At 26.5% G+C, this 22,080-nt stretch overlaps 2 protein-coding genes across 4 annotated transcripts in view; both read right to left on the bottom strand.

Moving 5' to 3' along the window:
• The window catches only part of LOC127278754 (uncharacterized), a 45,360-nt gene extending 31,230 nt beyond the window's left edge, over positions 1–14,130 (bottom strand). For both annotated transcript variants that reach the window (XM_051300598.1, XM_051300599.1), the window contains exon 1: positions 12,315–14,130. In XM_051300598.1, coding sequence (XP_051156555.1) covers positions 12,315–12,472 — 158 coding nt within the window. In that variant the 5' untranslated portion in view covers positions 12,473–14,130. The remainder of the gene's footprint in view (positions 1–12,314) is intronic.
• Positions 14,131–17,633: 3,503 nt separating this feature from the next.
• On the bottom strand, positions 17,634–21,894 carry LOC127278755 (polynucleotide 5'-hydroxyl-kinase NOL9). 2 transcript variants are annotated; one of them, XM_051300602.1, is made up of 8 exons: positions 21,734–21,894; positions 21,428–21,552; positions 21,136–21,351; positions 19,893–21,058; positions 19,626–19,810; positions 19,498–19,545; positions 19,109–19,308; positions 17,634–18,958 (listed from the first exon to the last, which is right to left on the bottom strand). In XM_051300602.1, the coding sequence occupies exons 2-8, from the start codon at positions 21,483–21,485 to the stop codon at positions 18,726–18,728; spliced, it is 2,106 nt and encodes a 701-aa protein (XP_051156559.1). In that variant the 5' UTR covers positions 21,486–21,552; positions 21,734–21,894; the 3' UTR covers positions 17,634–18,725. The 2 variants fall into 2 exon arrangements, with proteins under 2 accessions (XP_051156559.1, XP_051156557.1); XM_051300600.1 differs by having other exon boundaries at positions 21,428–21,534.
• Between the last annotated feature and the right edge of the window lie 186 nt (positions 21,895–22,080).

The following is a 22,080-nucleotide window of genomic DNA, read 5'->3' as shown; positions in this document are numbered from 1 at the left end:
AACATTTTAATCCTTCGCATATATTGAAGGAATAAAAGCCTTTTTACAGGATTTATTCAATAAAATATCATTATTCAATAATAATAATAATATTAATAATAATATTAATAATAATATATATATATATATATATATATATATATATATATATATATATATATATATATATATATATATATATTTATTATGGAATAAACAAAAATGAAATAAATATATATATATTGGTATAATAAAAAAATGATTGTATAATTAATTACATCCAATAAATTAATGTTTCCACTAAAAAATGTATAGGTACATAGTTAAGATCATATCTAAACTTGGTTAATGATTATAATTAAATCTTAATCCTTATTATAAGCGATTTATACATGACATAAATTAAAAGCATATTATACACAGTTATGGAACTTCATATATATATATATACAACTTTAACGTAAAACTGGTTGCATTTCACATGCTTTTAATTTCTATTCTAAAACATCTAGTTTCATATATACATACACGAACACATGTGTAATTATTTAAATCATAACTTTCAGCGTCATGACATATAATGATTAGATTTTAATTTGAAACTGTTTCAAAGGTGTTAAAATTCCTTCTTCACACTCTCTAGATTTCATGTTTGTTTTAATTATAATTGATTTACCTATATATAATTATATGTATAACTGTCTTTATAAAGACAAATAATTTTTTTTTTCTACAAATTGTAATTTGATTCAAAATATCGTAAAGTAATTTTTATATATAGTTAATTTTGTAATTTTCAAATAAGATTGAACATAAATAAATATAGTTTTCACTACGTTTTAAATTAATTCAAATTAAATTAATTAATTCAAAACGTAACTAAGATTTTGTAATATTATTCGAACAATGACTTTCGAGTTATAGTTCGCCTTGACATTAGATTGTAACGCCGCCACATCTTTTATATACTAACAAGTTTTATGATGATCGTTATGCTATGTAACTTGCAGTCTCATTTTAATATAAAGTTCAAGAAAAATTCTTAACTTTTTGAAAAAATTATAATACATAAAATATAACTTTTCAAAAGTATTATATTTAATTTCCTCAATAATTATTAAATTATTTTAAACAAACCATTTTTTTTAATCTTCACATATCAAGGTGTCTAACAATAAGGATTGAAAAAAAAATTCCCTGACTTCTTCCTGACATTTTTTGATTTTCCCCTGACTTTTTAATAACTTTATTTCTGCTTTCTTTGCCAACACAAAAAATAGAGTTACTCACATATTTAACAATAAATTAATTTCTAATGGTACACGGAGAAAAAAGATTTCTTTTATAAAGTAACTTTTACTACTTTCAGAGTAAAACTGGACCAACTCGAAGTTTCTGCGCATCTCTGGCAATTTTTACTCCAAAAATAGTAAATTTACTCTAAAAATAGTAAAACTTACTACGGAAACAGTAAAATTTACTACAGAAATAATAAATTTTACTATTTTTGGAGTAAAAATTGCCAGAGATGCGCAGAAACTTCGAGTTGGTCCAGTTTTACTCTGAAAGTATAGTAAAAATTACTTTTTCTTTTTCTCCGTGTAGTAACAAAAATGGTAATAAAAACCATTCAAGTTTTTTTTAGATTAAAAAATTTTTTAATTCACAAAAAATTTTAATTTTTGTAGAAATTTACAGAAATTTCCCTGATTTTGAATGAAATTTTCTGAAATTCCCTGACTATTTCCTGACCACCAACAAAATTCCCTGGACTTTTCCCTGACCGTTATTAAAGTAAGAAAAAATATAAATTAAGTGTCCGGATGCAATAACACATGCGGCGTTTCATTAAATGAATTGTTACTTACGAAACCTATATGGAATTAACAAATTTTGTTTGGTCTCGAAAAGAAATTTGTATATTCTTGTTCTAACATAATAATATATTTGTTATACTACAGCAAATTTTTAGTTGTTACAACAGAATTTTAGTTCTTACAAAAAAATTTTTATTGTTTCTCGCACAACAAAATTGTATTGTTACATATTGTTAGTATTACTAATAATTAAGGAATTGGTTACTACAATAATACAGATTTTTTGAAGTAACCAAACAAAATTTGCTTGTTACAGAATTGGTAAGTACAACAATTCATTTTTCTACATCATCCATGTAGTTGTATTATCCATTCGAACATTAAGAAAATAAATACAAAAACGATTAAAAAATTTACAAAAACGAAATTTCCTGTATATAGGTGTAAAAAAAATAGTGGGACACAAGTAATAATTGTTACTGTGCACTTTCAAAACTCATGTGTCGATTGTTATATGCCTTATGCTCAAGTCATTATCGTCTATACTATATATACTCGTACGATAATTCGGTATCGTTAGTAAATGACGTGGGTGAGAAAGAAGAAACATCGACCACTATAATTACCTGTATCTACTGATTTGACTGACTCGCGCGCGCGCACCTCTTTGAAGTATACATATATATGTATATATATTTAAATGTATGTGTATGTATATGTGTGTGTGTGTTGCAAGTATAAATTTACAGAGTTCATATTGTATGTGTGTGTGTAGATATCGCTGGATCTGACGCGTCACGCTGTGATAACCTCGGAGACTGTCTACAGAGTGTAGGTTAGGTAATGACTAATGACAGTACCCAACAGAATGAGACACAAGATTTAAAGCTGCACTTGACTAACAGTATAAGATATACACATAAACTACGCATTCATACAGTACATATTTCGTTCAGTAATAACCAACTTATATTATCAACAACCATCCCTCAGAAAATAAGATTTAGATAATTTTTAATTTAAATTTTCGAAATTAAATTTCACAATTTTATAATAAAGCATTCAAATTCAGCTTCATATTGACTCAAAATGAAATTTTAAAGATTCAAAATTATATAAAAAGAATTCAAAAAGGTTTAAAATTTATAGCTTTTGCATTGAAAAAAAAATTTGAATTCAAATAATTGATTATTGCAAAAATATAGGCGTCTTATTGTGACAATCATTTTTAAGAAGTTTTCAAAACATCTTAAAATGTTAATTAAGGCATTACTTTTTAAGATATAAAAATGGTTCAAAAGATTTTTTAAACTACACTCAGAAAAAATTAGATTTAATTTTAAATATATATATATAAATTTAAGATGATTTTGTTTGGACTATAAACTTAAAATTAATAATATATAGAAAATAATATTTCTTTGAATAATATATTTATTATTTAAAAATATATATATATATATTCTATTTAGGTTAAGCAAAAAATATATTTAAAAATTTTATAAGTCTGATTTAAACTTAAATTTATGAATAATTTAAATTTAACAATTATGTTTAAATTAAATATATTATTTATATTACGTTGAAACAAGCAAAAAATATGTTTAAACTAAAAATATCGTTCTCTAAGTGTACAAAATGTACTTAAAGATATTTTTATTCGAAGTGTATCAAAATAAATATATATTTATTTTTGTCAACTAATTTTTAATTCTATATAAAATAATTTCTATTTAAATCAAATAAACTGGTATTTAAACCAATAATATCTGTACATATTTAAATCAAATAAAATTTAACTGAGTCAAATAAAAATTATTTGGTTCAAGTAAATATTATTATTTGATAATATGGTCAATTAATCGATTATTTGAATCAAATAAATTTTTAAATCTGAATCAGTCATATTTCACTGATTAGCAGTAGAAATCTACTAATTGCCATCATAGCGAGAATTGAGCAATTGATAATTAGTAGAAATTTACTGATTCAATTATAGTAAAATATCAATTATTGATTGAATCAGTAATATAAATATATGGTAGCGGCCGCAAAATCTACTGATTTAATAGTTAATTTTAAAGGTTATGATAAAAATTACTGTTTTACATAAGTTATTTTATATTGCTTGTATATTCACTAATTATATTAGTAAATTTCAAAAAATAACAGAAACTCCAGTTAAAATGAAAAGTACTGATTGAATTAGTAAAATTTCTCTACTGATTCAGATTTAGAGAGAATTTTTTTTATAAATATACAAATTTAGATTCGGATATAAAAACTACTTGCGACTCGCACTGAAAAAAAATTCTGGTTAGGCTATATTTAACATTACTTTCTAGTTATGTTAACCAGAATTCTAGTTGAATTAACTAGAATTCTCGTTAAAATAACCAGAATTCTTGTTAACCTAACCAGAATCAAAATGTTAAATATACCCTAACCAGAATTCTGGTTATTCTAACTAGAATTTTTTTTCAATACGAAAATAAATTTCAGAATGTCTATACAAATAAAATTAAAAATTGATTGAAACTGCAAAACTTTGAGAAAAATATCACATCAAGCTAACTCCAGAACAATTTTTATAACACACTCTCTAAATATGAATTAGTGAAAAAGTCACTGGTCTCAAATCAGTCGCTAAATTCTAGCTATTTGAATCAGTGGTTTTCACTGACAGTTAGTGATATTTCACTGGAGAATCAATTACTTTGACTGAAAATCAGTGAAATGTTACTGATTCAAATAGCTATAATTTAGCGACTGATTTGAGACCAGTGACTTTTTCACTGATGCAAATTTAGAGAGCAGAAATTTCTATGCGAAACAAAATTTCTCTCTCTAAAATTTATTTCAAACAAAAAAATAAACATGTTTAATTTTTCCAAAAAATTGATTTCCACAACTTTGCATAGAATAAAAAGAGAACAGAAAAAAACATTTGTTCATTTGATAATGTTCAGAATTTCAAGTACCTGCATTATATTGTTTCCAAGTAGAAAAAAAATGAGAGAGAGAGAATGACATAAAAAGGAGGTCAAAACATGGAAAATTTTACTTTTTCTACATATAAGAATATTGTATTTTCATGGAAATTTTTTAAAATGCAGATCTATCTCTCTTAAAGCTCTTAAATGCTGTAATAGAGCAGATTTTTGCATGCTTATAATGTCCTGCACAGGCGTTAGAGCTTGTACAAAATATATATATATATATATGTACCCATATACACACACGAATATACATATATATATATACACAGTACACATAGATATGTATAGCAGGCTCTGCGATTATTCCGAGCGCTGATGTATTTTTATCAGCTCTCTTCTGCAAGGTAACCTGAATGTTCGCATCTTATGAGACGCCCTGTAGAATGAGCTGTATACCACAGAAACCCAGAGGGAACTGGAGAAAGAGAGAAGAGAGACGCATGTTACGAAACCGCGAAGGGATATGGAGGAGGAGAGCCCGTTGGACGAGCTCTCTCTCTGCGAGATATGTGTTCAGGTTCGTAACCAGTCGTCTCTCTTTCTCAATATATAAAAGAGAAAAAAAAAATCTCAAAGTTCATGCAATCTTTAACCGTTTGAATAACTATGAATTGATGATTATTTCATCTAACACTATTGACATTGATGATTTTGATTGATCCCCACATATTTTTATTTTTCTATGGTCATCATCATAAAAAAAAGAATTATTATTATTATATTGTGAATTGAAGATGAACAATTATTGTTAAACGTTCACTTTGTTAATTTCGTATTTACAACGAAGGTCATTTCATGAAAAAAAAAAAATCCAACTCAAGGTCAATATATACTATTTTCCCAATTCTTTGTCAAGAGAGAGATTTCAAATAGTTTAAATATGGTTACTGCAATATGACACTGCTCTTGAAATTCGAAAACAGAAAGTATTTTCATCCTCGAGAAAATAGATTCAAGACAGAAAGAAATTATACAAAAATTTTCAGTGAAAATCTAGTAGAAAATTAAGTTTAAAAAAAAAAACATATACACGGAATGAAAGTATAATATTAACTATTTTTAAACAAGTGCTCAAAGAATTTTTTATAAATTTGCATTACAAATTTATTCGATTATAATACCTTATCTAAATTTAATTTAAACAGTTATATGTTTATATTTTTCCACTACAATAAAAATTTCACTTTAAATAATTGATTATAAACGTTATAAGAACTTCCTTATTATAAAATTCGAGAGAATAACTTTATAATTTATAATGTAAAAATATATTTATAACAATTTTTTATTACTATATGGATTAAATTTTTATTTAACAAATAATTTTGACAAATTCTATTACAATTTTTACATTGAAAATAAAATTTGGATTCAAATAATATCGGTTACTTGACTATTATCAAATAAATATTTCCTTGAACCAATTTAATTTCTGAGTCAATTAACTTTTATTCGTTACAAAATGTCTCTAAAGTTCTGAACGGTCAAATGAATTCTCTAAATCTCAATTAGTAAAAATTTTAACTAATTTGAATTATAGTGACTCACTTTGCTACGTCGTTTTTGCAATGTTTTTTGATCAATAATTTTTTGAAATAAAATTTCTAGGCAAAAAATTAGTTATTTTTTGAGTGTACAATATATTTTATTCGATGTTGTGAACTGTACCGACGTTTTCTTTTTTGCTATTGAATTAGTAAAATTTAACTAATTAATAATAAACAATTTTTTACTATCGAATTAATAAAATTAAAGTATTCAAAAACAAAAAGTAAACCACTAATTCAAATTAGTTTTTTTTTTATATTTGTTATACTTTCTTTAAGTTTGAATTTTAGTACAAAATTTTAACACGAAATCAACAGGTTTATTTTTTGCAGTGAATAAAAATATTTATTTGATAATAGTCCAAAGTAACCGATTATTTGAATCAACAAATTTTTTCTCCATTGCATTTTAGGTTATATTGTACAATACTTGCACAGTATAGTTATATATTCTAAAAATATCATATACAAAAGAAAATTACACAATAAAATATAATAATTTTTCTCGTTTCCAATGATAAAAAATTTGTTTTATATGAGTTAAACTAATCTTACAAATTCCAGCGTGATACTTGCTCATAATGTTTTGACTTTCAAGCATGCAGAGAAAAAGTATGAAAAAAAAATGAATCACATCAAAGAGGGAGCAAAACGAGGTAAAACACGTTTCGATGATTGAGAACGCACACACACACACACATATATATATATATATATATATATATATATAAAGAATTATATATTCGATGGATCTCTCTAATATTATCAGGATTGATAAGTTTATTGAAGGTGTCAGAAATCGAAGTTTATAAGAAGATAGACGTCAAGTATATAGTCTACTGTCATCACTTATATAAGGTTATCTAAGGGTAAATGCAGAAATATATATATATAATACACTTGTCATTTATATAGCAAAGCAGCAATTGAAGAAACTTTATAGCTTCGTTTGTATTCGTCAATTTGAATTCTCAATGAGTATTGAGTATTTTGCGTTAAATATGAAAGCAATATATTCATTATATTTTCAGAACAATGGATAACTTTCTAAAACAATTTTAATACACAATATCCATATAAGTATTTGAAGAATTTCAAAGTAGAAAATTTATATAATTCCCAAAAATTTTTCGAAATATTTACAAAAACATAAAATGTTTCCCATATAAGAAAAAGTGAAAACAGATTTTTATAAAAACTCTGTTTTTGACTTCGGTTTAGCTCAAAAACCTATTAAAGATCTCATAAATTTGAATACAATGGTCAAAAAGAATAGTTCTTAGAAAAACATGTGCCTTTTTTTTTTGCAGTCTTTGAAAAAAAAATTTATATAACCTTCTCCTCGGCATTTTGCTTTGGAGTTTTAAAAAAAGAGTTGGTTCGTCTCTCGCGAACGAACTTCACACCACGATTTACGCACGTTAAACGCGACTGTTAAACTTATGCGCATGTATATTTATATATATATATATGTATTTATACTGACACAAACAACTGTGTTTTTACGGTGTAATAACACACAGCGACGCAATTGCCATAATATCTTGGCTGTTGTTTTAGCTTCTCGCCAATGTACAGAGGGATGTTATTTGCTTCTTTTGAATTTAAGTACTTTCAAAAAAAAAAAAAATATCACATTTCGAGTGTGTGGAATGTTACGTCATCTCTCTCAAAAACCTTCTGTTCAAGGCAACTACAAAATAATACGTCTTTTTGAAACGGTAATTACCCTAAAAAAAAATTCTGGTTAGGCTATATTTAACATTACTTTCTAGTTATGTTGACCAGAATTCTAGTTGAATTAACTAGAATTCTCGTTAAAATAACCAGAATTCTGGTTAACCTAACCAGAATCAAAATGTTAAATATATACCCTAACCAGAATTCTGGTTATTCTAACTAGAATTCTGGTTATTCTAACTAGAATTCTGGTTATTCTATCTAGAATTTTGGTTATTCTACTTAGAATTCTGCACGGAAAAAAAGAAAAAGTAACTTTTACTACTTTAAAAGTAAAATTGGACCTGTCCGAAGTTTCTGCGCATCTTTGGCAACTTTTACTCCAAAAATAGTAAAATTTACTTCAGAAATAGTAAAAATTACTACGGAAACAGTAAAATTTACTACAGAAATAGTCAATTTTACTATTTTTCGAGTAAAAGTTGCCAGAGATGCGCAGAAACTTCGGACAGGTCCAATTTTACTTTTAAAGTAGTAAAAGTTACTTTATTCGTTTTTCCATTTTTCTCCGTGTGTTTATTCTAACTAGAATTCTGGTTATTCTAACTAGAATTTTTTTTCAGTGTACACACAAAAAAAGTAGAATTTTTATCCCAAAATCGGTATAAAAATTAACTGCAACAAATTTTATCCTAGTTGGGGGCGCCACCGTCTATGTGAATTAGCATTGGTTACACAGAAAACAAAAAGGCATTAAAATAAACTGCAACGCTTATTATTTTAATCCAATTTTGCTTATTTTAATACATTTTGGTATTAAAATAAGCAAAATTGGATTAAAATAATAAGCGTTGCAGCTTATTTCAATACCTATATTAATTTTCTGTATTAATATATTAGCTGCAACAAAATTTATCTAGCGTTTTTTTCTGTGTAATGAGAAAATTTTTTAAAAAGAAAATAAGACAGCAAAAATGGAGAAAAAAAACGAAAATGGGGGCTTTTTTCCCGCAATAAAGGAATGAAACGAGAACCTCTGTTCACACCAACTTTCCTGTTGTTCCACTTACAAGCGATTGCGAATTGGTAATACACCTTTTATCTTGTGTATATAAATATATTTCACAAGAAATTACAATAAATATAATAGTAAATAATAATTTCGTAAAAAATTATATTATAATAATTAAAAATTAAGATTTTCAATAAGTCAATGAATAATTCAAAACAGAATAATAATAGAAGAGCGTTTATATTTTAAATTTCAGTTATTTGAAGGAAAAATAATAACCTAGTGCAAAAAAACACATTTTAAGACTTGTAAACTAACCTTGAAATTTTTACGTGGGTCACATATGTTTAGTTGCGACAAAAAAAAAAACAAGAATCTTCAACTCGAAATAAATTTTTCTTTAAAATCATTTGAAATATTTATGAATCATCCCGTAGACTTTTTACTCATATTTTTATGAATGAACCTGACCTCTTTATCTTTAACTAGTGTATTAAAACTATCATTTAGAAATCATAAAGATTTTATTTAAAAGCGTGTGTATTATTTACATGAAAAATTAACTTTTCATTAATACGATAATTAAATAATAATAAAAAATTTGCAAAAAAAAAAATTGCTTATTAAATTATAAATTATCCCGACCTTTTAAGGAATTTTCTTTTTTTTTTCAATGAAAGAGTTTTCTCGCTTCACACATTGATAATAATAATAAAAAAAAAGTGGCAAATAACAATGTGAATCCATTCAAAGTATTTAGCCACGTTCAGCGTAATTACTTCCGCTCGACACATTTTTTATTTCAGCAAAAAGAAAAAAAAAAAAAACTGGAATTAATTTGCCACGAGCTCGCTGAAACGTGCTTTTATACTCTCACTATAATCAGTGATCAGTGTATACTCCCTTTTCAAGACCTGAGCACGAGACGACTTGGTTGGACGACTGACACACCTGTTCGTATATATATGTACACATATATATATGTACACATATATATATATATATATATATATATATATATATATAGTATATGCACCTATTTCTGTGAAGTTGTTACAGGGCGGATTGTATATGCCTAGTTCATGATGGATCAAACTCATCGATAAGCTCGCGACTCATTCACAGAGAACAACGATTTATGTCTATATACCACGTGGACCTTTGCATTTTTATATTTCATTCTCCCTCTCTCTCTCTCTCGCGACATTCCGTTCAATAATGGTTTTTAATGAAACTTATACACACATTTTTTTTTTTTTTTAAAAAGAAAAAAAAGCCATCAAAAAAAAATGACAACAGTATCTACACTTGACACATTTTTTTTTATACAAATTCAACATGATTATAATAAAGAGGTCAGTAATCTTGCATATTTATATTTTATCTCTGAAGGTCGAACCTGTTTACGTATAAACATTATTAAATGACAGATATTAACAGTTTGTCCATAATTTCCTCCTGAGTATTATCATTTTTAAAGCAATTAAAAATGCATATAATATCCCATTGAATTTAAACTGTATTTTCAGGTAAATTTTCATATTTTATCAAAATATCCCCTTTGTATATATATATATATATATATATATATATATATATATATATACAATATCCACGGGAATTAATTCAGTCTCTCAGGACTGTTTATTTATATCTCTTTGACAGAATATTTTTTTTTTTTTTTTAAATTATCGACAAAAACGTGTAAACTTTTAATTTGACTGATATCGCTTTTATGAGATACGAAAAAAAATAAATGCCCGATATTGAAAATTAACATCCTTGCGGCATTCTTTATATTATATATCGTCCAAGGGGGGGGGGAGGGGAGGGGATTGAATATATCGACATGATTCGTCAGAATTTTTTATACTGTAAATTAAAAATTAACAATAGAGAAAAAGAAAATTATATTAAATATGCTTCAACTTTTGCATATGACAGCTTTTCCAATTTTCAGAAACGTATATTTTATAAACGAGATTCAAAATTTCACCTTTCACATCAGCTTTCATTAATTATTAATACAATGCTCGACAATTTTGCGAAGCAGTATATTATATGCAACATTTGTTTAAATCCATCGTAATTAATCGATATGCAATTATTTCAAATAGTTGCCCTATAATATTGCTTTTGGCGTGTTATATATATTTCCCTAATATTACTTCAATAATGACGATCACTCTGTCACATGTATATATATATATATTTTTTTTTTTTAAATGTTGATAATTATACCTGTACCTCATTGTTATTTTGAAATGCTATATCTAACTATTTAACATCACGTACACTTTATGATAAGGATATTCGTAAAGCTACATTCACTCAAGTATATATATAAATGTGTCTGTATATATAAGAATTTAACAATTTTCTCTTGTGATATTTAAATTAAACGTTAATTTCATCATCAGCCTTTGATGACTGGACGTTTGAAAGAGATTTTTCAATTCTTACTAAATCCAAGTTTCTATCCGTCGCATCGAATAAGTTGTACATTCGCTATAGCTTCAACTATATATACTATAAGAGAAAGCCGATGACAATGCAATGATTCTGGAAAATCAACACTGATGAACTTAAAAGTAGTCAAGGTTCTCTCGAAAAGAAAATCAATTGAGAAAATACTCAAAAATTGAAGAAATCAGAAGCGCAACAAAGAAATCAAAATACAATAATTGAAAAAAAAACTTACTAAAAATTAAATAGGAATACGTTTTTCTTTACTAAAAACTACTAATTGAAAATAAATATCTAGTGATATCTAAAGAATATTGTGTATAACTAAAAAAACGACAAACGAAATTAACCAAAATCTATAGAATTGTGATGCATAATTATTTAGAATAATTTCAATTTTGAAACTACAACATTTGTTATGTGATTATTTTTTTTAACAACATAACCTGTATTTCAAAAATCATTTCAAAATTAATAAATTCCGAATTAAAGAAATAATAAAGAAAGATTTTTATATTAAATCAATAATACGATACAATAAATTTAAATTTTCAATTTTGAAAACTTAATTAATATCCTTTAAGCACATTAAAGAATATTTTTCTCAAATATCATTAAAAATCATCAAAAATACACATAAAAGCCAAATAATTGACAATTATAGTGTTAATTAATAATATTGATCATAGGATATAAGTAATACATAATTATAATAAATTCTAGGTATCCAGCAAAATCAATTTTTTTTTTTTTGTAAAAACACACATTAAAATATGCAAAGAAAATAAAATTTACGAAACATGTAAAAACTTACATTTTGTAATGATGTTGCATGTGATGATTCATGTGCATGTCAACGGATTGTTGTTGCATCTGTTGTTGTTGTAGAGTCTGGTGGTGTGTTTGTGGGGGATCCAAACTCGAAGCACCAAGTAGATTGGCGCTTTCCCTGAAGAGCGTTGCCACCTGCATCTTTATGTATATCCTTTTTAAAGTTTTCAACACAAAACAGGTCGTCTTCCAACAAATGTTGTTGATATATCCAATATATAACACAAAATATAAACCGGCACTTTGATAAAAATCAAAAATTGGGTCTAACCTCTATATCCAATGACCCAGGAACGTGTTTCATTAAATGGCACTCAAAAATAAGTTCTTTTATTTATATTCAACTGTAAAAACAAATAGTAACTTGGTTTTTTTTTCTTTTTCTTCTTATACACTCGCGAAACCTTGAAGAAAAACTGTCAGGTGATCACAGTTGCCTGACCCGACGGCTACGGCAATGTACTTCTATTCACAAATGAAAATCATATTTCTCCACGAAAGTCCTTTCAAGGGCTTGAAACGTGTCACTAGAGGTGTATTAAACTAAATTAAGCTTAACAATAATTTATACACTTAAAAATTTATCACAATAATTCCAATGTCGAGAACGACACAAATTTAACATAGTTTTGTAAAGCACAAGAGTTGACGTGATCACGCGACGCATTTGTGGCCCGGATAGGCCCCGGGTGCGATCGGCGAACCGATGCCACACCGGCTCTGAGAAAGTCAATCTTCACTTCCACAGCACTTGGTTGTGCATTATATTTTTTCTCTCGAAAAAAAATAAATTTGATTCTGCCAACACCCTCTCCCAGTGCCACACACAATTCTTACCTTTGATGTCTCATCAGTACATATTATCCGATTCTGCAAACGAACCTCTCGAGTCACACGGTCTTGTCCCAAAACGATCACCACACCCGTCGTTGATCATTCGTCCGTATACGAATGTTCAGGCAAGGACAAACACAGTGTCGTTCAAATGACAAACGACGCAACAATTCTTCTTTACATGAACGACTAATGTTAATCCGATGACGATGATAATTTTGCACTTTTTCCTTTCATAGAAACAAGCACGCACATTAACTGAATATACTTAGTCACTTAACCGCGACAGAAACGGCCGCACTGCTTGCCCGTATCGCTGAATTTGTTCGCTCGGCAAGACTTCGTGCATTTCCGTCAACTTCGAATAACATCGGAATAATTCGTTGATTCTCGGCTATGTAGTTCGGAATCGCGCCTGCTTGTGCTTTCACGGCTGATTACAGCAGCCTAGCCTAGCCTGACTGACCTGGCCCTGGCTGCATCTCTCTCCAACGTAATGTTCTAACCTCTCGCTTGATATCCTACCCATATGGCTGTCTTGTGCACAGAATATATCGCTCTCTCTAGTCACCGTCAGCCTACGGCCAGCAATTGCAGTATAGTGCACATGTACAATGTACAGCCAACTTGGCTGCAAGGCTGTTCCCTGTTGTTCTCCCCGAGCAATTCTTTACTCTCTAGAACTCTAGGCACATGCACATTATTTTGTACTTGTGTGAGTTCACTTCAAACGTGTGCGTATTTACGTAAATATTGCAGGAAGAGAATGTGTGCAAGTAGATGTTTCAATGTGTGAGTTTGCCCATGTCTGACCCTGTCGCTTGACGAGTGGGTGGAAATACAGGATCGTACGAATAAAGGCGAACATCTTTTAACGAAACTTTTACTTTGACGTTACACAACACTAAAATCATTTTTATCCACTAACCATAGTGACAAGCTGTTGTATTTAACACTCGATTAAACCACAAATAAAATAATTTAAAAATTTCTGCGCTAAAAAAAAATTTTTTTTGTTAAATTTTTCTAAAAAAAAAAAAAAAAAAAAAAGTTGAAAGAACATTAACAATAATTTAATCATAAAACAATTTAACCTAATCAGAAATATAATTTTTAATTGTTTCATGAACAAAATTTAAAATAAAAAATTGTATCTGGTAAAATTTTTAATACCAAAACCAATACATGATTGAATCATGCATAGTCTACAATATTTGTTTTTGCAGACACTTTACTCACTGTTATCGTCTTATCAGTTGTAAATATATAAAACAAAACACTGACAATATTGCTCATAATAATGGAAAAATGTTATTTAAGCTATTAAATGTACTATATCAATTATATGAAAGTCATGAAAAAACTTGAAATGATTTAAAATAATAATTATTGGCTATATTTTTTTTATAAACATTCGAGGTTATGTCATCCTATCGAAAATCGATTATTATCGATTTTTCAAAATCGTTAATTGAAAAACTAAAAATTTTGCAATTTTTAAAATTCTGATTATATATAAAAAAAAGTCTAAGTAAAACAATATTTAATATCAAAATGACAATTTCATTTCTTTTGTATTAAAAAAAAAAAAAAAAAAAAAAAAGAAGAAATTGAAACAAAAATCTGTTACGATAAAAGTAACATATAAAAGAGTAAATCGTAAATTTTCAGGCCCAAGAGGGCCTGAAAAGCTTCGTGTAGCCTTTCCTGATGTCACGATGGTGTTGTTTTCTACACATGCATACTGGTCAGAGGAAGAAGAAAGACAGATGTTGGCTTGAAAGAAGAGAGAGAGGATCAAGTTGGAACAAACGGGTTCATGTGTGTTTGTGTAAAAGATAGAGACTTTAACCAGTACCAAGAGAGTATGTGTAACAGTGCATGGCAAAAGGGTTGAAAAGGGTAACCGAGGGAGAGAGAGGGAAAGCAAAAGCAAGAGAGAGAGAGAGAGAGAGAGAGACAGAGAGAGTAAATGTATTTGAAGATGTTTGTGAGATAATGTATATGTATGTGAGTGTTTTGCGCGCGCGCACACATTTCAACTGAGAAAGAGAGAAATATATAACAAAGCATAGTGATAAGAGAGAAAGAGCAATTTTAGTTCAAACCTATATATATATTTTATATATATATATATATATATATATATATATATATATATATATATATATATATATATATATATATATATATATATATATATATATATGATGTCGAGACTGGCTGCTGACTCCCACTACTTGAGCTTTAGAAAAATCAATAGAATACAAGAAAATCCGCTGCGCAGCGAGTTAGAGGGTCTATCCTGTGTTTCAAATTCTCCTTTCTCTATTCTCTCGTTCTATTCTCTCTGCTTACCAACATCTAAGCTTATACAGTTCCAAAAATTTAAGCCACCACAGAATAAAAGGAAATAAAATTTTGACCTACATATATTGTTTTTCACAAATTTTATTCCATTTCATTGATTTGGCAAATTTTTATCTAATTCAAAATTTTTGAAAAATAAAATAATATATATAAGAACAAAAAAAAAAAGAAATAAATAACGTCTTGTTCTTTTTGCACTGATACTCTCATCGCCCACGCGTTTTCTATACGCGGTTATATACCACCCATTTCATCTGTTGTTGTTGTTAATGGCAAAAGAGCACCGCGCAAAATCAACTATATATATATAGTTTGAAAGTTCGATAAAAATCTAGTCTCTAATTTTTTATCATCTCAAAAATATTCTTTTTGCATTTATTTTATTATTATTTTCTTTTTCCATGCTATATGTTGGGAAAAAGTAAAAGGAGAGCACTGGGTATAAAAAAAAAAATAAAAATAAAAAAAAAAGATGGCGCGTATTTGAAAACGCGCTTCACGCAAGCGCATATAGTTATATTTTCTCGCCAGATATTTCAGATGATGTACATTGAAATAGTTGATATACAGGTATTACTATCAACCAATATATATGACACATCCATTCATAACGTCACAGAAATATTGTCTACTCAATATTATTTGTATTTTCAAATTATTCTAATTTTATCAATATATAATGTATATATATATTTAGATTTGGTTGCAATGAGATAAACATTAATGAAAAATGTTTTCTCAACTTAACTCGAATTTTTATTAAAAATTTGTAATTGATCAAATTTTCTTTTATTTTGCATTTAAGATTTTGATTATAGAATTTTCATTTGTTCTAAATTCAATATTATTTATTTAATAAAATTAATTACTATTGTTTTCTTTTTTTTTTTTTAAATTTCAATTATTCACTAATGATTATACTAATCATATATGAATATTGCCTGAATAATGAATTTTTTTTATTATAATTATTCACGCATATGAATATAAATCAAAATAATTACTTATTTTTTCAACAAATTTATTTGTAAATTGAAGATTTAAGTATTAACGAACATCAATAATGTTATGTCATAACAAATATACATTATATTTACATATTATCTTCCATATATTCATTAATCTTTCTATTTTGGTTGACAAAAAATATATAATAAAAGAAAAACCATTAATTTTTGCGAAAGAAAATGTAAAATTTAAAAAAACGAAAAAGTTACGCTGTTTTTAATTCTGAAATAAATAAATATTAATAATTTATTTTGTTATTTAATTTGTATGTGTATAAAGCTTCAATATTATAAAAGCAAAAAAAAGGGGGGGGGGGATTGAAAAAATAATAATAGTTTAATGATCTAGACAGTTGCGGAGCTTGGCTCAAACTAAACGTATAACTGACCCAGCTTCGCGGTTTTCTACCCGCCCAACTCACTCTCTTTCTGCCTCCACTCCCCGTTTCCTATACACTATCTGTGTTGGCCTCCCTCATATGATAGGGGCATCCTCCCTCAGTAAAACCCTCTTGGCAACTTTCAATTTATGCCTAAAGTCGTTACAACCAAACGCATATTCGCGACAAGAATTTACTATCAGCCATTCATACTTTTCCCTCGTGGGATATCAAAGGAGCCTTGCATTTACGTATCTATACTATGTGAAAATACATGCATTTAATTTCTTTTTTTTCGAGTTTCTTTTTATTTTAAAGAATTCTAAATTTCTCAAGTAACAATATTATTTATTTTTTATATGAAATCTTATTTTTTTATTCATTTTTAATTTTTTTTTTTGAATAATTAATAAATTTTAATTATTATTATTATTGTTACGATTTGGTAATACACAGATTTTAAGGAAAATTAAATATATAGAAAAATATTAAAATTGAATATTTCTCAACACAAAATTTTGTTGTAAAATTAGTTAAAGAATTAATTAGAAAATAAAGTTATATTGCTTTTTATCCGAATTTAATCAATTTTGTCCGTTATTGAATGATTTTATAGATTGAAAATTGTTACAAAACTAAGCGTAAAAAATTGGTTATCATATTGTTTACTATTCATATTGTAAATTTATAATAAGCAATATTAAAGAAACATTATTTTCATCGTCAGAAATTGTAAACCAAACTTTAATAATATTTAAAATGATATACAAAATGTTCCATTGAAAATAAACAAAAACATAACCTCTAAACACAATCGAAATCTTAAAAAAATGTTTATAAATTCTTCGAAATTGCATAAATTTAGTAAATAAAAAAGTGGTACCTTAATAATTCCTTATTCACATCACACAATATATATTGATACTATTATAATTTTCATTATTTTGTCGAAGACTTTTCACGTGAACTGACAAAAATGGCGATCATAAATGCAGTTTTCAAAATGTAACGGCTTTGCGAATATAATGAAGTCCGTGCGATTCATTTAAAATAATTTGTCTCACAATTCAAACAATTGTCGTAAAATACTTAATAGATATTCGAAATTGTTGAAATTTTAATTAAACACAAGTTTAAAATTCACAAACAAAAGTCAATTGTTAAGAAATAAATGCGAAAAGTTGTTGGGAAAATGTATAGTACAAAAAATATCCACTAGAGGTCACCAGATGGCGGGAACATTTTTTAAATTTTATCCTTTTTGTCCAGTTTAAATGATTGAATTTTTAATTTTTTGCGCGCAAATAAAAGAAAATTTTAAATACTTCAATTTTTCGATAATTGTTCGAATTGTGAGAAAAATTATTTTTTAATTAAATGTTGAGAGTGACGATCATTAAGAAAAAAAAAAAAAAAAAAGTTATAAGCCAACAACTTTAAAAAAAATGTACTTTAGCCAAAAATATGTCTTTGACTCTATGAATTAGGAATAAATTAATTATTCATCGATAGATAATTTCGTCGTTATTAATTATTTTTCAAAAAATATTTTTTATGTATCACATAATTTTATTTCTATCAACACTTGATGTGAAGACAAAATAATATTGTACACTTTGAAGAACAATTACAAATTGTTCAAATTAATGGTCGTAATTTTATAACTTTAAAATTAAAAAAATACTCTAATTATATAAGGTAGAAAAAAATATTTTCAATGTAAATACTTTTTAATAGAATGAAAAACTACTTACGTGAAAAAAAAAGTTTAATTTTATCAACATGTAATTAAAACTTTATTCACTAGTCCCGCGTTGTTTTATTTCTTATTCTGAAGAATCCTCTACGATGTTCTTTACTCGTTGGTAAATCAGCTTTATTACCCATGTATGGTGCATTTGGCAAATTTAGTGGCAACAATGCTGTTGGAATTGGCAAACAGTCCACCAAGCAATTGACTTGTTTTAATTCTGTAAATTCCAAAGGTGTATTGATATATAGGATCTTTTGTTCCATATCAATTCCTCGAATAATTCCTAAAATAAATGAAATTCACTAAATTTCTATAAAATAATTAAAAATTTCAAATTTTTATAAATTAAAGTTTTAAAAAATTAAGAATGTTAATTTTTTTTAAGATTAATAAGATTTTTAGTAATTATTATTATTAAAAAAAGAATTTTTACCAAATCCATAACAGGTAGTTAGTGGTGTTCTAATCAAGACATGGGAATTTTCGGATTTTGAATGAGTGGCTAAATTATTGGATTCAGCAGATGGATCATATCCACAAAGAGCCACTATATTTCCATTCATAGCTGCAAGTACATGTGTCAATGGAACTCCAGTTTGTGTGAGTGACAAGTAAAGTGATGATAAAGGCCCTCTGTCAAAAAAAGAAAAGTATTTAAACTATGTAAAAGTTAAAATTACAAAATAAAAAAACATAATATTAATTATTTTACAGTTTATATAGTGTCAAAAAATTGTTTAATTGCATAAAATTGAAAAAAAAAGTTATTATTAAAAATTAAGATTATTTACATTTATTAATGATAAATAAATTAATACTCACTTGTACGGAGTAATATCGTTTATACTCGGTATTGTATTTTTCAATGATCTGAAATTTATAAAAAAAAACAAATATTACTGAAAAAATAAAGGAAAATAAATAATCAAAAATATAAAAATAAATCATACTTAATTGGTTGTTTTCCTCTAGTTATTTGACTAAGGTATGCAAGCATAACAAGATCTCTTTTTTGATAGGGTTCCAAATTAAAAGTTTCACCATTTCCATGAATTTCAGCTTCTGAATTTATTTGATGAAATTTGTAAGATAATTCATCGTAATTGTCAGATTCATGAATAGTCCAAGACAATTTCTAAATTAAATTACAAAAATTAATTCAACTTTAAATAAATATAATATAAATTATACTCTAAATAAATAAGTGAAAAATTTACCTGTTGAATAGCAGCATCTTTGGTGAGATAATTTTCGAAATTATTTCTCGCCTTTTTTGACATAATTTGTATAACATTGGTGGGTTGAAAAATGCGTATTATACAAAGTGCAATATCCCAACCAATTCCTTTACAAAATCCCATTGTATTGATAATTACAGGAAGTTGAGAAATTTTCGAATCATTTTTCAATCGATTTACTAACATTTTCACAGCTTCTAAATAACGTGTCACACAATTTGCCACATTTATATCACCAATGTATATCTGATAATATGGAGTTCTCAATTGTGTGAAATTTGGTCCTAAAAATGGTGTGTCAATTAAATTTAAAGAAATACAACCCGATGGTGTGCATTCAGTTTGTCCAGGATCTAAATTGACAAAAATAACATTATTCATTTCTTGAAGAATAGTATTTGCGAGATATTTTGAAAAAGTTGATTTGCCAACAGATTTTCCACCAAATATAAGATTTATCGATTGTTGTTTATCATGAAACTCATTTATAATATTGTCAACTATTTTTATTTTCCATTCGGGATTTATAACTAATTGTTTTCCTATGTTATTAAAACGTAAATTAGTTTGTAGAGTTAATTCAGCTCTTTTTAAATCGTTCCACGAATAAAATGTTTGATCTTCAATTCTTGGAAATAATTTAAAGGAACAATAGGTATTGAGAAAAGTTGTCAAGTGATTTGTCAAGTTTTCCATTAAAACAACGGTCCATTCAGGTTGACATTGATTAATAATTAATACCAAAGAACTTTCGAGATTTCGATCCACACCTTCGGCAACAAGTGTTTGCCATAATTTTTCCTTATCACAATTTAATGTATCAATTTCTTGTTCAATACTAAGTAAACTATGACTTCTTGGCGAATAAACTTCAAAAGTTTTCAATGTATTTAAAACTGCTCCATAAATTTTAATTGCGCCATATAAAATTTGTACTTTCAATTTTCCACAGAACCAAAATGTTGTATTAGGTTTCATAATAACAACAACTTTATTTTTTAAACAATAAAACTGAGGTATATTGTCCATTTCCATTTTCTCTTGATAAATTTCATGTGTTGATTGTTCATTGTCATAAGAAATATTTTCAGAATCATTTATACTTAATTCAGAAATGTTTGTTCTTTCAAATATATACGAATTTTCTAGAAACAAAATATAATTATTTATTTTAAATTTCTTTATAAAATAATGGTAAATTTTTGCAAATTATTTTACATACCAAAGCTTTTGTTATTTTCAGAAAAATTGGACGGAATTTGAATTTCATTTTCACTATTTTGCGAGATAAATTCAACAGATTCTTCGTCAGAATTTGAAACAGTTTGAATAACAAGTGGTTTCTTTAGATTATTTTTAACAGGAGTTCTAGAACTAGAAATCTTTTCAAAATCAGAAAAGATGGGTAACTTTTTTCCTTGTGATCGTTTTTTGAAATCTAAAAAAAGTTATATTTTCTTTATCTTTAAGTCATTAAATTAGTATTTATTACAAAGAGTGAGAAATAAACTTACTGGGATATAAATTTGGCGTCAAATTAATGCCCGTTTCAATTTCATAATTGTCTTCCATTTTTCAACTTATCCCTCCAAAATTGCTTCTTATTGTTTATACTTTTGACCTTTAAAAATGTAAAACACTAAAAAATATCAAGTCTAATCATTAAATTTTTTAAAGTACATTATTAACTAAGAGTAACTAAAAATTTTGTTGCATAATATAAATATTGTTTTTGTTTACAAAACAAAAATCTTATACAAAAAGATAACCTAAAAATTATGTTCCATATAAAAATATTGTTATTACTAATTTTTACTTACTTAATATTGTTTCTTGATATTATCGTTGTTAATTGGCACCTATTAACTTTATTATATTAGAATATATATACAAAAAATTAATATTTTAATGAAAAACAAAAACAAACACGTGGTGATCACTACATCAGCTGATCATCAACTATGAAACTGCATAAATATAGGAAATATAGAAATCTCTTTTTGAAAATTTTTTTTTAAATAAATAAACTTTGTGTCTTGACACATGAATGAAAGTTAAGAAGATTGTTAACATTTATAAAAAAAATATTATAATATTATTTTGTTATTAATTAATTTTTAAATGATAATTCATTTTTGATTTTTGAATTTATCCGGGAAATTGTTTT

The sequence above is a fragment of the Leptopilina boulardi genome, unplaced genomic scaffold (assembly GCF_019393585.1).
Source record: "Leptopilina boulardi isolate dan_hultmark-lab unplaced genomic scaffold, ZJU_Lbou_2.1 LbouV2_211, whole genome shotgun sequence".
Taxonomy (NCBI): Eukaryota; Metazoa; Arthropoda; class Insecta; order Hymenoptera; family Figitidae; genus Leptopilina; species Leptopilina boulardi.
The sequence above is the reverse complement of the archived record's forward strand: the minus strand, read 5'-3'. Positions and strand labels throughout refer to the sequence as shown.